At 48.1% G+C, this 16,684-nt stretch overlaps 2 protein-coding genes across 3 annotated transcripts in view; one reads left to right on the top strand and one right to left on the bottom strand.

Moving 5' to 3' along the window:
- The first annotated feature begins 719 nt into the window (after positions 1-719).
- MPEG1 (macrophage expressed 1) lies at positions 720-4,554 on the top strand. Its single transcript, XM_003801366.3, has one exon. It carries the CDS (start codon positions 791-793, stop codon positions 2,960-2,962), a length of 2,172 nt encoding a protein of 723 aa, XP_003801414.3. The 5' UTR covers positions 720-790; the 3' UTR covers positions 2,963-4,554.
- A 927-nt stretch (positions 4,555-5,481) lies between these two features.
- Positions 5,482-16,684, bottom strand: part of DTX4 (deltex E3 ubiquitin ligase 4) — a 34,832-nt gene continuing 23,629 nt past the window's right edge. The window contains exons 8-9 of one of the 2 annotated variants that reach the window (XM_012812460.2): positions 13,508-13,597; positions 5,482-8,800 (exon numbers count right to left, since the gene is read on the bottom strand). In XM_012812460.2, the coding sequence (XP_012667914.1) occupies positions 8,567-8,800; positions 13,508-13,597 (324 nt within the window). In that variant the 3' untranslated portion in view covers positions 5,482-8,566. Of the gene's footprint in view, positions 8,801-13,100; positions 13,233-13,507; positions 13,598-16,684 lie in introns of those variants that run through there. The other variant, XM_012812461.2, reaches the window with a different exon arrangement.

The raw sequence follows: 16,684 nt of genomic DNA, 5'->3' as shown, positions 1-16,684 counted from the left end.
AGATTAGAGTGTGGAATTTTTCCTTGCTTGAACATTTTTATCTGAAAGGAAATAATAGCACAGTGTGGGGGGCCCCCTCACCTCACTCTGAATGCTTAGGACAATGCAGACTGAGGTTCCTCGCCTTTCACGTACAGCCAGCTGAATCCTCTTCATGCCCCTTCAGTTCCACACCAGAACATTCCATCTCCAAAGGCTTCTGGGGCTTATTACAAGGAAGCCCTATGTGTGACCATGGTTTTGACTCCTTCTGTGGGAACAGCCTCTGCCACCCAGATAGATGAGGAACCCAGAGGCTGCCAGTGTGGCTGTGGCAGAGGCCGGGTGTCTCAGAAAGGGTGGTGTTGCCATTTACCTCTGCATGGCCGCTGAAAGGAAACTGATGCTGGAGTTTTAAAAGAGAGCAGTTGGTGAAAATGTAAAACATCATGTCACGTCCAAGAGAGGGGAAAAAGACAGAAACCCCAAACTTTCTACTGGAGGATGTGAGGTGCAGGGTCTCACTTTTTCTGAGAGCTTCAAAGTGAGCAGATGCAGATGGGGGAAAGTCAGGGTAGTCAAGCATAACGGGCTGGGTTTGCACATCTAGCGCAGCAAAGTTTTTCCAAGGTCCTATTGGCCCTCAGTATTCCAAGTGACTTTCGTTTCTCTATTTCACAATGAGATTAGCCTAAAAAGGAACTGATAGCTTTGGGAGAACTGCTACATTTCAGCAACTGCTTTCTTTCTCAATCTGTTGAGTTTGCACCAGGCTCACCAGCCACTGGTATAACTACAGGGACGGGGTGTCATGGGGCCTGCCATAACCATGACCAGCTTCGGGACTGCTGTCCTCTTCTGGGCTGTGGTAGTGTGGACTGAAGCAGCCGGACCTCTGGGAGGGACAGAGGAGACTGGACTTCAAAAATGCAAGAATGCCTTGAAACTACCCGTCCTGGAAGTCTTACCTGGAGGTGGCTGGGATAATCTGCGGAATGTGGATATGGGACCGGTGATGAACTTGACCTACACCAACTGCAGGACCACAGAGGATGGGCAGTACATCATCCCAGATGAAATCTACATCATTCCCCAGAAACAGAGCAACCTGGAGATGAACTCAGAAATCCTGGATTCTTGGGTAAACTACCTGAGCAGCACCTCCTACTCCATCAACACAGAATTCTCCGTATTCTCCACAGTGAATGGCAAATTCTCCACTGAGTTCCAGAGGATGAAGACCCTTCAAGTGAAGGACCACGCTATAACTACACGAGTTCAGGTAAGAAACCTGGTCTACACAGCCAAAATCAACCCAGCTTCAGAACTGAGCTGGGAGTTTAAGAAGGCGCTCTTGAGTATCTCTGAACATCTAGAGAAGAGCCAGACGCGTATGGCTGCCTACCTGGCAGAACTTCTGGTCCTCAATTATGGCACCCATGTCATCACTAGTGTGGACGCTGGGGCCACTCTTGTTCAGGAGGACCACATCAAGGCCTCCTTCCTCCAGGACAATGAGGGCAGCCGTAGTTCTGTGACCACAGCTGCTGGAATTGCCTTTCGTAACATCATAAACTTCAAAATTGAGAACAATTACACCTTTCAGAGTGCCTTAACCAAGAGCTACCTGTCAAACCGAACCAACTCCAGGGTGCAGAGCATTGGAGGGGTTCCTTTTTACCCTGGCATCACCCTCCAGGCCTGGCAGCACAGCATCTTTGACAATCTGGTGGCCGTGGACCGTGCTGGCCTGCCACTGCATTTCTTCATCACCCCCAACATGCTGCCTGACATGCCGGGGCCCTTAGTGAGGAAGCTGTACAAGACGGTGGAAGCTGCTGTGGGACGCTACTACGCCTTCAACACCTACCCTGGCTGCACAGATCGCAGTTCGCCCAACTTCAATTTTCAGGCCAATGTGGATGATGGCTCCTGTGAGGGGCAAATGACCAACTTCTCCTTTGGTGGGATTTATCAGGAGTGCACCCAGCTCTCGGGGAATGATGCTGTCTCCCTCTGCCAAAAGTTGGAGCAGAAGAATCCACTCACTGGCGATTTCTCCTGCCCCTCAGGCTATTCCTCAGTGCGCCTGCTGTCCCAGACCCACGAGGAGACCTACAACCACCAGCAGTGTCAAAAGCACTGTACATTATGGATCTTCTGCCATGAAAATTGTGAAAATCGGTTTGATGTGGCAAAGGCTGACTTTAGAGCTTTTTGGTGTGTGGCCAATGGCCAAGTATCAGAAAACTCAGGACTACTTTTTGGGGGTCTCTTCAGCAGTAAGAGTGTAAACCCCACAACAAATGCACAGTCATGCCCAGCTGGCTACATTTCCCTGAGACTCTTTGAAACCCTCCAGGTATGTGTTTCTCTGGACTTTGAGTTGGGAAACAGGTTCTTGGTGCCCTTTGGTGGGTTCTTCAGCTGCACAGTTGGGAATCCCTTGACAGATTCTAACACATCCAGAGATTTAGAGACACCTTCTCGAAAAGGGTGCCCCCAGGGCTTCAGCCAACACGTGGCCCTCATCAGTGATGGATGTCCAGTGTACTACTGTGTCAAAGCTGGGCTCTTTACAGGAGGGTCCCTGCACCCTGCCAGGCTCCCGCCTTATACACATTCATCCCTCACGAGCAATGCTTCCACCAGCACTATCCTACTGACTAATTCTGAGGATGCAACACTCTGGGTCAAAGACCCGCAGACCCACAAGTGGAGGCAGGGACAGCTGTCGGAGCTGCGTGAGGTCATGAAGGGCCACCAGGGGGGCCATGGGAGCTTGTCAGGAGGAGAGGCAGCTGGGGTGACAGTGGGGGTCATTGCCATTCTGGCCACTGTCATTGTCCTGGCCATCTATGGCTCATGGAAGTTCAAGAAGAGGGGATACATGGAAATTGGGGACGGGAAGCAGAGTTTGGCTCTAGACCCAGAGGCAGCCAGAGAGACACCTAAGGAGAAGCAGGGAGAGAGTCCAGCTTAAATTCTTCCTGGGAAATTGTTTCATCTCTAGCCAGAGCGGTCATCTCCGACCACTTTTGTCTTCCTAAGTACGAAGTGTAACAAATAGCAGGTGTAACTTTGTGATTTCATGTCTCATTCTCTGGGCTAGAAAATCCCTATCGATATGTGGACAGGGCTGGGGTGGAGAGAGGGAGCACTTGTGATTCTTGAAAGCAAAAGCCATCCTGGGGACTAAATGGGGGGGTGGGGAATCCTTTCTCTTCCTGTGTCACTAATTGTCCTCACTTAAATGCTCTTGCATACAAAGAGAGGAGAGAGGTATTGACATTTGGAAACTAGGCATTTGATCTAAAGTCCACAGTGATTTGTCACTCATAAGAATTCCTGCCTTTAAGCATGCCCTTCTCTCTATTTTATTTTTTAAAAAGCTTTCATGGTCCTAGAGGCTGGCAGAGCCCTGAAAAGGCACAGGAAGTCCTGCTTGGCCACTGCTTTTTAGCTCTGTGGTCTGCATATCGACCATCTGTGTCACCTTCTCTGTGGAATCTTCTCTGGGTAATCTCAATAGCACCTGAAAAGAAAGATGTTGCCTGTGCCAATCTCATTTTTCCCAGTGCTCTATGATAAAGGCTTGGGTCAGATGCTCCTAGACTTCTGACCAGTGTCAACAAGCCCTCGGAAAGTATTTTAACTTACAAACTTCTGTTAAGGGCACGGGGGAAGGGATGGTTTGGAGACAAAGGGTAAGTTAACCAAGGTACAAACTGGGAAAGAGAGTCTGATGCTCAAGGGAAATTGAAATTCTTACCCCCAACCAAGTAATTGATTTCTTTCCGTTAGCTCCCCATAAATTGGACACCAAAAGGAGCTGTAGATTTGGATAGACCAAGCGTTACGGTTTTATGTTCTGTGTTGCCAAAGCACAATGCTTTCCTCTTCCATAGACAGTCCCTATGCATTCTATCCTTCCGTGACACACACACATAAGTGCACAAACACACACACACAAACATAGACACTGCATTCCAAGAAGTCTGCACCATCCTGCGGGTGAAAAAAGTAAGAAGTCAAAGCAAGCCCACATCTCCGTGTTACTTCTTCTGAAAATCAAAACGGAGCAGGAGCACCGGTTATGCATGTGCTTTTTTCTCCCATCAGAAAGGGGGCTGACACGATCAAATGCATGTTTTTCAATAAACTGAAAAAGGCATCATTCAGCACCACCTGTGCCACATTGATTTCAGTCCTGGGCCAAAAACCTTGGGGTATGTAGCAGGATATATGGTTGTCAGCTAGTAATATTTGGAACTTTGTTTAATTTTAATGCCAGTCTTAATTATCTCAACATTATCCTATGAAGGATAATTTGTTCTTTCCTTGTTAATGTTCACAATCAAGACTTTTCACTGAGAATAGGCCCTTCATTTAAGGAGCCTGATGCATCCTAGCCTGTGTGAAGAGAGGGACGCGGCTAGTCATCTGTTTCCAACTGAGAGAGAGAAGTGAATAACAGAATTTGTGCCCTGTTCTCCTGACTGCCCACCCAGGGACATTAATTTCTATAACCTTTTCATTTAACCTGTCTCTTAAGCATTAAAATGTTCTCCTCAACCTTTGAGTGTTTTGTGGATTTTGAGTGTTTCATATATTTTAATCAAGCTGACTACTTTGCTGCAAATACCGACTTTCCTATTAATTCTTTGAAGATTAGTGAGTCAGAAAGGTGAAGTGTAGCCAAAGGTTTCCTGGGTTTTTCATGCACTAACTACTCAGAGAAATCAAAAGTTCTTTACAAACTTATTATTTCTACTAACAAGACTGTGCATAATGTGTATTAAAATTTCTCCAAAGGCACGCTCATCTGAGCGCTTGTCCACACGCAGTCAAAACGTGGAGTTGGCAGGTTGCATTCACACAGGCATGGCACAAGGTCAGAACCCTGATGGAGGCGCTCACAAGCTCTGCTTCCCGAGTCCTGCTTTCTTAATTAGTGATCTTAGGCTGGGGTCTATGGACAAAATGATCCTGACTTCCAAGAAAACCATGTTCCTTGGACTACCAGAAGTAGAGATAGAGACGGGCGACAAAGGTGGCTCTGCATTTGCATCTCACTTTTGTGTTCTCATCAGTATTGGGATGATTAATAATAAATATTTATTTGAAAAACAACAGCCTGTGAATGATTGAAATGTACACTGCATGGCTGTCAGGTGAAGGGATCTGTAAGAAATGAACATTCGTGATTTTGAAGATGGTTTTTCTCCCACAAGTTTACTTACTCATTTCCCCAGCCATCTGGTCTGTTCCTTTAGGGGAACAAAGGGTCCAACCAGGTCAAATGTGTGGGTGGAAAAGATGTGAAAATTTAAAACACACACAAACACATTTTAAAAAAAACCCGAGAAGGAGGCCTTTCCCTCCATCCATTGGAAGGGCTTGTGGTTGCTTACAGGCTTGGGGAAGTAACCCAAACGCCTCACACACAGGTGCCCTACCTACAAAAAGCAGAAGGTCAGTAACATCAACAATTTGTGGTTGTTCACTTGCCATTTATTGTTCTGCACATACACCTCATGAGCACCAGGTGGCGATGTCCTCCCACAGAGCAACACCAAGGACTTGGAAATACACCAGTTACAAACAGAACAATTTTACCACAGGACTTTCACCTGCCTTTCCCCAGAACCCCCCCCCCCATCCCCACTCAAATGCCAGCGACCACAGACAAGGAAAGGGGGCAGGGGTCTTTTCTAGTACCACACGGTCCTTCCCCCCAATCTCTCATGTACACAACAGTGCAATACCAGGACAAGTACTTTTGACCAAATATAAAACCACAGAGAAGTTCAAATTTTACAAAAAAAGGGAAGAGATGAAAGCACAAAGGCACCGCAACCACATGTACACAATTAACCCTTAAGGGGTGAGCATCTGACAAGGTTCGTCTCCGATCCCATCTGTCATCCTTGGAGACTCAAGAAGGGAAAAACTAGGCTGCTGGTGTTAAGACCATGGAAAAGAAGACAGGGGACCACCCCTCCCTGGGCCAGAGGGACCAAGGTCTTCTTGGTGGGAAAATGCCCTGTGATGAAGTGATGGGGGCACAGGGCTGTGCTGGCAGGGTTGGCACAAGAGAAGGGGCAAAGGAATGTCCCCTGCCTTGCCTCGCACAGTGTTGAAAGGAAATTCAAGATCCCTTCTGCCCAGAGTCCCACGAGAAGACTGGCACAGGATGAGATAGCCCCTACAGAACGAAGTAGAAGAGAAATGAGGCAAAGACATCACCAAAACCCTAAGGGGAAGGACGCGAAGGGATGAAGACCACCAATGCGAGTGGTATTGCCACTGTCTACTGCTCCCTCCTAGTCCTCGGCCCCCCTCCTTCTGTTCTTGGGTGTCCCCTGCCCCACCTGCTGCAGGGAAACCAATCTCTCCCTGCTGTCCGGGTACACTGATGTCTTTTCTTCCCCACCCCCTACTGCCTCTTGTTTTTCTACCCACACGTGGACGCTCCGTCCCCTGTGGCAGAGAAGCCCGGAGGGTACTTGGTGAGGGCGCTAAGAGTGGAGATAGTGCTAAGCCTGCAGTGAGGCTCTCCAGTGACCTCTGGGATGTGGTGACTTGGCCAAGAGCACGTGCAGGGATGTCTCTTCCATTAAGTTCAGGTGTTTCCTTCCCAACTGTGGCAGGAAATTTCCCTGTGGTGCAGCGAGCTCAGGACCAGTCTCCTGGTCTGCTGGTGAGATACAACAGCTCTCGGCAGGGACTTGGGGGCAGAAACATTCCTCAAATCAGAGCTCTCTTTCATGGGGAAGACTAACGTCCCTGTAGCCATTTGGAAAGCCAGGGAAGACTCAGCACCAGCAGGTCGGAAGAAACTGGGTGACACTCAGGTGGATCCACCCACCACACCAACATCAAAATGTCTGTAGGCCCAACAGCAAGGAGGGCAGCTACGGACCTGGCTTTTCTGAAAGCCTGGCCTCTGGGTCTAACCTAAGTACCGTTTTTGAAGGTTTTTTTGTTTTGATTTTTCTGGCATCAAAAACCTTCCAAGTAGAATGAAATATATATGCATATATATACGTCAAACCCCCAAAACATGAGGTATATAAATTCAAATTAGTATCCAGAGGAACGTCCCCCAAACACATAGTTCAAAGAACCCACTTTCAAAGGGGGATTTGGGTTTCCCTTCTTGATCCCCCCTCGTCTCCTCCCTGACTCCCAATTCATTCCTAAAAGGGAGCAGGAGGAACACTGCGGAGGAGATAGACAGGGTCTGGGGACACGACCCAGATGCAGGTTGGTCCAGACCACAGTGTGGCCCTGACCCCATTAGGAATGAGCTACAGAGGTTCCCTCTGGGCTCTGAGTGAGTTTGTGACAGATGAGGGGCATGAGAGGCCCAGTGTCACCTCTGGGCATGGAGACAGTTAGGAGCCCTCACAGAAACAAGAACTGGATGGAGATTGGCTCTGCTACAACCTTGAAAAGAAATATAAAAAGGGGCCAATTCAGCGCTCCCCTCCTCACATCTCCCCAGGCACAGTTCTGTCTCTATCAGGGTCTAAGTTTCCTACCGGATGGGGTTGGGTTGGCTAAGGGTAAGGAAAGCCAAGGACCACTGCAATCTGGCCATTTGATCCATCAAATCCAAGGTTTGGCATTTTGCAAAAGAGAGTGCAGGGACAGGGTCAGCCTCTCTGCCAACCTGGCCCAGCGATGCCCGCACGCACAGACACAGACGGCACAGAGCCCAGCTTGGGCTCTGCTCACAGTGACTTGATGCAACTCACGGAATCTCTGAGCTGGTCTAGGCTGAGTTGGGAAGAAGGCTGTGGCCCCCTCTCCCTGAGGACAGTTCAGAGGCTCAGTGGGATGCAGGCTCTGGTTTGATCAGAGAGGGGCTACAAAGAGCATCCCAGGATGCTACCCCAGAAAGGAGTCCCAGAGTCTGTCCCCCGACATGAGAGAACCAGATGCCTCTCTGGATAGGTCGAAGGTGTGAGGAGGCAGGGAGGACCTGGAGAAGCCAAGGGCAATGACAAGAGCTGGGCATGCTCCCTTTGCCTCTCTGGCCCTCATGGCGAGAAGTGATTCCTCCCTCCACACCAGGGCATCCAGTGTCTCATGTCACAGAAGTTGAGCGGTTCACCCCTTTACCCCCAACCTTGCACAGTGAGAGCTCCCTGCCTCCAGCAGAGGAGAGGAGAGTGGAAACTCCACTCTGGAAACAGAGGAGAAGCGGCAGAAGCCAGCTGAGACAAGCAACCTGGGTTTCACAAGGCCAGAGTATGGAGTGCCCCAGCACTGGCCATCCCCTGCACATGGATGGGCCCCCCCCATCTGGGAAGTGGGGCAGGGAGGGGGTACCTGTCTGCCCAGCACCGAAAACTCCACAGGGACAGACCCAGGATGGCCCCTTCGTGTTGGATGAGGTTTATGAATGATGTCCCCTTATTCAATCTGACTCCCCCTGGGGCTGGGAGGGAGGGGCATGGAGACAGGGCAGCAGGGGAGGTGCGGGAGTCTGGACCTCAAGGCACAAACTTCTATCTTGACATCCTACTTTCCATCCTGTGGTCCCCATGGCCCCTCCCACCTCAAAGCCCCTCCAGCCTCAGGCCTTCTCCTGGGCAGTGCTGTCCTCAGAGATGCCCTGGGCAGCCAGTTCAGCCAGTACGTTATCTAGGTAGTTGGCATCTGGATAGCCATGACCAGTGAGATTGGAGCCAAACTCCGTCTTGTGGTGGACCTCATTCCAGATGACGGTGTCAGACTCGCCTGTGGTGCTGGAGGTACCGATGGCAAAGATGAGGCGGCGATCCCAGGCCACAAGCAGCAGCTTCAGAACCTGGGGGAGAAAGGCCAGAGACCTGAGGCAGATGTTCCAGGCTGGTCTCAGACTAGCTGCAGGATCCCACCATTCATGCCTCACAAGGCTTGAAACAGCCCAGTGGAAGAGGAGATTTGGAGTGAGGGAGCAGTAGATTGTGTCCTGGCTCTGTCTACTGAATGGCTGTGTGACCCTGGATAAGGTGCAGCCTCTCAGAGCCTACTTCTAAAATGGCAGTGGTACAATCTGCTTCTGAGGGTTGGGAACACCTTACGGGCACTACACATAAAGCATTTTCACTCTGGGGGGCTGAGGTGGGAGTATCGCTTGAACTCAGGAGTTCCAGACCAGCCTGAACAAGAGCGATACCTTGCCTTTACTAAAAATAGAAAAATTAGCTGGGCATTGTGGGAGGCACCTGTAGTCCCATCTACTTGGGAGGCAGGAGGATCACTCGAGCTCAAGAGTTTGTGGTTACTGTGAGCTATGACACTACTGCACTCTATCTAGCTGACAAAGCTAGACTCTGTCTCAAAAAATAAAAGAAAAGAAAAAGAAAAGCACTTTCATACTGGTGCCTAGAATGTGCTGCTTAGTAAAAGTTAGCTACCAACACAATAGCTGCCTCTTGAAGGTCAGGACCAAGGGGCCGCCAAGGGGCTGAAGGTGCTCATGACCTGCCCTCCCCCCACCTTCCGGCGGACTTTGTTTCCCCAAAGCTAACCTTGTAGAACAATTCTCTAAGGACTTTGTGAAGCCCTTCAACTTCTTTTAAGTAAGGAAACTGGGGCTCAAGGAACAGGCTGGGGCTTGCAAAATGTTCTAATTCAGCTAAATTAAAAAAAATAAAATCTTTGTTGAGCAAAATGAATGCTTAGTGCCCTGTTCTAGGCCTTGGTCAGAGAATGAAGAAGGCACCAGATAAAAACTGAACTATTGTAAAACTGGCACAGGTTGGAGGTGGGGAAATCATAATCATAGCAGTAATAACAAGAGCGGATGTTAAAAAAATGTGAGCTACCCTTTCCTGAGTGTTTACTTACCAAGTGGCAGGCATTGGGTCATACAGTGGTTACAGTAGATTGTTCCTGTCTGCCCAGCACTGAAAACTCCATGGGAACAGACCCCTGATGGCCCCTTGTGTTGGACGGGGTTTATGAATGATGTCCCCTTATTCATTTCAACCCTTGAAGAACAGGTGCAGTCTTTCACCGCAGAAGGACATTTCAGGCAACACCAGACCGCATATCTGACGGTGGACTCACACGATGATACTGGAGCTAAACTATTCCTACCACCTACTATTTACTATGCAATACATTTTATCATTAGAGTGTGCTCTTTCTACTTACAAAAAAATAGTTAATTGTACAAAAGCCTCAGGCAGGTCTTTCAAAAAGCATTCCAGAAGAAGGCATTGTCATACAGCTCCATAGGTGCGTTACTGCCCCTGAAAACTTCCAGTGAGGTAAGACGTGGAGGCCGAAGGCAGTGACACTCATGATCCTGACCCTGTGTGGGCCTCAGCGAATGTGTGTGTTTGCGCCTTAGCTTTTAACAAAATAATTTAAAAAGTAAAAAAAAAAAAAAAACTTATAGATAAAGGGTATAAAGAAAGAAAATATATTTATACAGCTGTATAATGTGTTTGTATTTGAAGTTGTGTTAGACAAAAGAGTCCAAAAGTTAAAGAAGAATTATAAAGTTTATAAAGTATAAAAGTGACAGGGAGCTAAGGTTAATTTCTTATTGAAGAAATTAAAGTATTTCGTATAAATTTCGTGTAGTAGAGTATATAAAGTCAGCAGGAGTGTGATGCCCTCAGCCCTCACATCCACTCACCACTCACTCACGGCCTCACCCAGAGCAACTTCTAGTCCTGTAAACTCCATTTATGGTAAGTACCCTATACATGTGCACTAGTTTTTATACCATATTCTTATGGAAATTTTCTATGTTTAAATACACAGATACTCAGCACTGTGCTATAACTACCTACAGTATCCGGCACAGTAACATGCTGTACAGATCTGCAGCCTAGGAGCAATAGGCCATGCAGCCTAGGTGTGCAGTGGGCCACACCACCCAGGGCTGTGTAAGTGCACTCTGCGATGCCCGTGCAATGGCATCGCCTAATGACACATTCCTCATTGTTAAGCAACACAGAACTGTACATGTATCATCCTATTTTTGAAGATGAGGGAACAGAGTTCTCAAAAGTCTTGGCTTGGAGGATGGGATAGGGTTTGACTTCAGGCCTGCCTGGCTCTACAGCCCAGGGTCTGAATCATTACTCAGTAGAGTCTTAGATGGAGATCAGTGTCAATTTCATGGAGAAAGCTGATTCTGAGCTGAGTCTCCAAGGAAGAGGAGGATTTGAGGTGTATCCATAGAGAAGGATGTGTAGATATAATAAAGACGTATAAGCCCAGAGTGTGGATAATTACAATAATGGTATGTGTTTTGCAAATGCTACCTTTGTTTAATTCCTCCAATATCCTGTCCTTGCAGATAAAAATCATCACCACTATTTTATAGATCAGTAACCTGAGACTTAAAGAAATGAAGTTGTATGCCAGTTCCATGGCTAGGAAATGGCAAAACTGGGACTCAAACCCAGACTGGTCTGGTGCCAAGGCCCAGGCTCTTATTACACCTCACTCTGCAACAAAGCCTAAGGGTAGGGCCCTGGGACAGCTGATGAGAAGGGTAAAGGTGGGGGATTAGTGAGACAGAAGGTTTAAACCCCCACTGCAGTAAGTTTTATAGGTTAAGCTGAGGGAACTGTAACTTCACGAAGAAGGAAAAGGGAAAGCCAAAGAAATAAAATTTTTGTTGTTTGCTCATTTTATTTCTCTTAAACAAAGGTGCTGGATGCTAAAAATTATGCTTTGGGATGACTAACCTGGAGGCAGGTAAAAGATGAAGAAGCATTAAGGAGGTTGGTGGTAGCAAGATTAGCAAAGGAGCCGGGTGGTTGGGAGGTGGGAGAGTGCAGGGAGGATGAGCTGAGCGGGTCCAGGGCATGAGTGAGAATCCAGGGAAGTTAATTGGACCCATTTGGGGTCCTGTGATTTTGGAGTGTATCATTCACATGAAGAGGGAGTCTGGAAGAAGAGCAGCTCTTGGCAATAGGATTCTATTGTTGACAGTGGGACTTTACAGTGAGAACATCCAGCCAACGGTTGGGATGTAGACACAGGTGTCTGAACCAACAGGTGACAGGCTGGTCCTGAGTCCTAATCTGGGGACACTGCACCTGTCCACCAGGATGGGGCTGATTTCATCATTGTTCCAAACTATATGCTACCTCCCTGTAGGAAGAGACCATATCCACACCCTTTGCCCTGAGAACTCCCCGTAGGCAGGTCACTACTTAACCCCTCATCTGGCTTGCCCAGGACTTCCTGGGGCTTGTGAAATGTGACTGAAAGTATTAGGCTTGCAGGAGCGCTAAATGGGAGGATTATGCACTTGTACTTGGGTTCTCTCCTGGTCCTCTGTCCCCTTCCCAGGGAAGGGTCTGGACCAGGGAAGGCCTGTTCCTTCCACCAGGGTTCCAGAATGGGAAAATACATGGAGCAGAATGGTCTGAACGTTTCCCCCCCAAATTCATACATTGAAATCATCACCCACAAGGGGATGATATTAGGAGATGGGGCCTTTGGGAGGTGATTAGATCATGAAGGTAGAGCCCTCATGAATAAGATAGTACCTTCATGGAGGAGGCCCCAGAGAGCACCCTTTCTCCAGGCATCATGTAATGGACTGTGTGTATGGAGGAGCCCTCACCAGACATGGAATCTGCAAACATCTCATCTCAGACTTCCATCCTCCAGAACTGTAAGCAATAAATCTCTGCCATTTATAAGCCCCTCAGTTTGCACTACTGTGTTCCAGAAGTGTGAACAGTATAAGACTCATAGCAACAACACAGCTACACCCACCGACATGCCCAGAGCATGAGAGGTAAACATGTGCTAAGGAAAGCGGAGAGGGACAAAGTGAGTAAAACACGGCTTGCCCAACATTTCCTCTGGCACTGCCCTTAGACACATTCTTATTCCTTTGGAGTTCAGGAAAGATTTGGAAAATCCCATGATTTTCTGGCCTTATCCACAGACAAAATGAGCATGATAAATTGTCTAATTCTAATTTTAGAGTTCATAGAACCCCTTAAGACTTGTCATGAATCACTAGTAATCCAGAAATCCAAAGACTGTTCCCTCTGCTCGTTTGGGAAAAAATGTCAAATACAAAAGTGCATAAGGAAATAATTTCCTATGCATTAAGATCCCTGTCCCAGAGCAGGGCTTCTCAGCCTTTATTGTGTTTCAGGTCATCTAGGGATCTTGGTAAAATGAAGTAGGTTCTAGGAGTGCATTTCCATCAAGCTCCTGGGGGAGGCACTGGACCAGCCTTTAAGCAGCAGAGCTCTAGACATGGGATCCTAAAATAGATGAATTATTGTCAGTAATACCTTGGAGAGGAGGAAAACCAAAAGCTCCATCCCCACCTGCCTGTAAAAACAAATTCTAATCATATCCATCCTTGCCTGGGGTTGATTGAAATAAGACTTCATTACTGTGTGTGCGTCTGGAGTTAAAAGACACCGAATTCTTTTTGGCCTGTTCAGTTTAGGAAGCAAAACTTGAGGCCCTCACACAAAAGTCAACTCCTTGGTTTCACTCTGAAACCTCGTTCCACACTGAAACCTCCACTTACTTTTCTCCCTTTCTCGCTGTCGGGAAGGTAACAGTGTCGTGGGAAACCTCGGGCGCTGAAGCTCTTCCCAGGATTTGGGTGTTCGGGTCCCTGAAAGCAGGAAAGAAAGAAAGGGGTGTTCTTCAAAATATTTCTGATGAGAAGGGGGTACAGCCTTATAAATAATAATGACGATAACAGCTATCGAGCCTAGACAGAGAAGGGAACCAAAAGGCAGTGAGGATAGTTATTTAATACATGAGCTTTGGGGTCCTTAGACCTGGATTTTGACCCAGAGCTGCCACGTCCCCCCTTCTGTCCCCACTGTATTAGTGGAAGTCTTGTCTTGGGCATTTTGTTACCCAGCTCTTCAGCAGGAATGATGTCAAATACTTACTTGGAGGAATTGTTAGGATGTAAAGTGAACGTGATACCTGGTGCTTGGTAAGAGCTCAGAACACGTGTAACATCCTCCTTTCATCATCATCATCATCATTTTACAAAAGAAGAGAACTTCAGTGCAGAGGAGTTAAGTGGCTTCTGTAAGATCAGTGGCCTTCCTAAAACTTAAGCCCAGGTTTTCTGAAGCATACTGTGGACTTTCTTTTTTTTTTTAACCTCTTAACTACTCAGAATAACGAAAGTGCCTCTAAGGTATGAGCCATGCACTCAGAATTCTTTTCTGAATGATTCCTGTGGATTTTCTCCTTTGCCCTCCCTCATGTGCTTCTGTTTGTTTTCTTGTTTAATAATATGGGTTGAGATAGTTAGGACTAAACATCTTCTAACAACATCGCAACCCTTACTACCCATTCTCTCACTGAGCAGGCAGTCTCAGGCCACTGGGTGAGAAAGAAACAGGAGTAGGATTGAGCGGGAACAGGTGTTCCTAGTCGGAGCCCAGAATGGGCCACTGGTCCCTTTGAGAAGCCCATGAAAGGAGACGGATCTTCCACCAGTGACAATGCACAACCCCCACCGATAAAAATGTTTGTCTAGAATTTCTGAGCATCCCTAACTCCCCTGGGGTTGGAACCCGGAGTTTAACCCTCCCAGATGCCGTCCGCATGATGTTGGTAATTTCATATGACTCTTGGCGAAAGGTCTCACACGGACCATCAGTAAATGTCTCCCGGCTGAGTAAATGAATGAGTGAATGACAATACTGCAGGAAAACGCAGATTTTTTTTCTTTTTTTCTTACTATGGACAATGGTTCCCCAAAATGATTAAAACTTCTGCTGTTTTAATTTTGTTTTAAATAATATAGTTCAACGTCACCTGTGATTTGGTGGGAACAGAAAGGTCATGTGAGCTGAAAGAAGCAACAAGGTCCTGCTGGAGATGCAGGATCTGACAGTTAAGAATTTCATAGTCACAGGAAATCTCTGCCAACTTAATGTATTCTTCACAGCCACGGCTGTTTCTAAGTCAGGCCGCCTGACTGAAAGGCCAGGTCTGACCAGGACTCTGACTGCTCCTAATCTGCCTGGGGCTGCCGCTTGGGTGGCCAACTCAGATGTCTGCCTGGCACCGACCCAGCGAGGCTGCGTCCTCCTGGCTCATTGCTAAGCGGAGCAGTCACGGCTCTGCCTCAGCCTGGCCCTGAGCTTCTTCCCCAGGGAACGGCTCTCTGCAGTGAAGGTGGAGCTGGAAGGGCTCAATTCCCCCTCCACCCCCCCATGCACGCAGAGGCCTGTGCCTACGTGGTCCCTGCAGTCTTGAGGGAGATGTGGCACTGCGTGTCCTGCTGCCTGCCCTCGGGGCGAGTCTGCAGAGGGGCCAGGCTAGCCGTGGAAAGCTGCACTTCCCCTGACATGAGCTTGGGTTTGCTTGGAGAAGTGGAGCATCTGTCAAGGCCTCCTACAGCCTCCTCTGTAGGCTTTCTGCTCTTTAATCCTGGAGGAAATGGCTGGCCTACTCTGATCTTTGCTCACTTCAATCCATTCTACTTCCCGCAAAGCCATCAGCTGTCTCTTTTGACTCTGTATTTACATTCACATCCCTGTCACCCTGACAGCCTCCCTCAAACTCACCCTGGAAGTCTCACCTGACCCTACACCCAACCACGTCTCCCTCTCCTTACCCTGGTTCAGGCCCCATACCCAGCATCTGAACTACTGCACTGGTCTCCTACCACGTCTTCTTTCCTCTGGCCACCCCCAACCCTTCTGCCAGACTGGCCTTCCTGAAGCATCATCCCAGCCAACACACGACGTTCCCTAATCCCAGTCACGTACCCAGCAACGGTTCGGGCTCCCTGTAGCCTGAGGAGGAGCGTCCACCACCCATACTCTGCTGCTCAAGGACTTTCTGGGACCTGGCTGTGACTTCCCTCACCACCCAGTCCCCACCTTTCCTTCCCGCTCAGCCCCCCACCTCCTTTGCTAGTCTCAGGCCCCAAATTCAGCTCTTCCTTCTTGTCTTTCAATACCCCACTTTCTCTCCTCTATAAGTCTGTTACCTCCTCCCCCCAAATATGCTCTTCTTCGTTTCCTCCTGTCTCTCAAGACTCACCTAGAGAGTGCCCCCATCAGAAAGTCTCCTCTGACCCTCCCGGACAGACAGACAGACACACAGAAGCCCTCCTCCTTACCCTGAGTGTGATCCTCAGTACGGTGCCCAGTGCCCCAGTACACACAGGCAAACGTTACCTCCATGCCTCACAATACCTCTGCCTGTTACATCCCAAGCTGCACAAGTGAAGAAACCAAACTTGGAAAGGTCAGGCAGGTGTCCAGTGTCACCACCTAAGAAGGTCCCAGCCAGAAATCGGAACCCAGGTCCATCTGCCTGCGAAGGTCCTTTGTCCCCACTTTGTCTACAGCGTATGGCATAGCTTTGATCAGTGATACTTATGCAGCTTTCCCTGACTGGTTGGTGAGACTCTCCTGAAGAACCGGGTTTCATTCAATTCTTTCACAGGCCGTCACATCCTCTTGTCTTATTTCCTAGGCATCACTGATCACTACTTGGAAGCACGTTTAGAGTATCTGTTCATGAAAATGGGGACTTCAGGGGACAAAGACTGACTCTGTTTTTCTCACTGTTTCTCTAGCACCGAGACCAGTGATTTTCAACTGGTGTGCCGTGAGAGTATCTTAGGTGTGCCACGAAAAATTTTTAAAGATCATTAATTAAATTATCTTCAAAAGAAGTTCAAAGCATGGTATATATATATATATATATATATATATAT

The sequence above is a fragment of the Otolemur garnettii genome, unplaced genomic scaffold (genome assembly GCF_000181295.1).
Source record: "Otolemur garnettii isolate 467f Iridium unplaced genomic scaffold, OtoGar3 scaffold00209, whole genome shotgun sequence".
Classification (NCBI taxonomy): Eukaryota; Metazoa; Chordata; class Mammalia; order Primates; family Galagidae; genus Otolemur; species Otolemur garnettii.
The sequence above is the reverse complement of the archived record's forward strand: the minus strand, read 5'-3'. Positions and strand labels throughout refer to the sequence as shown.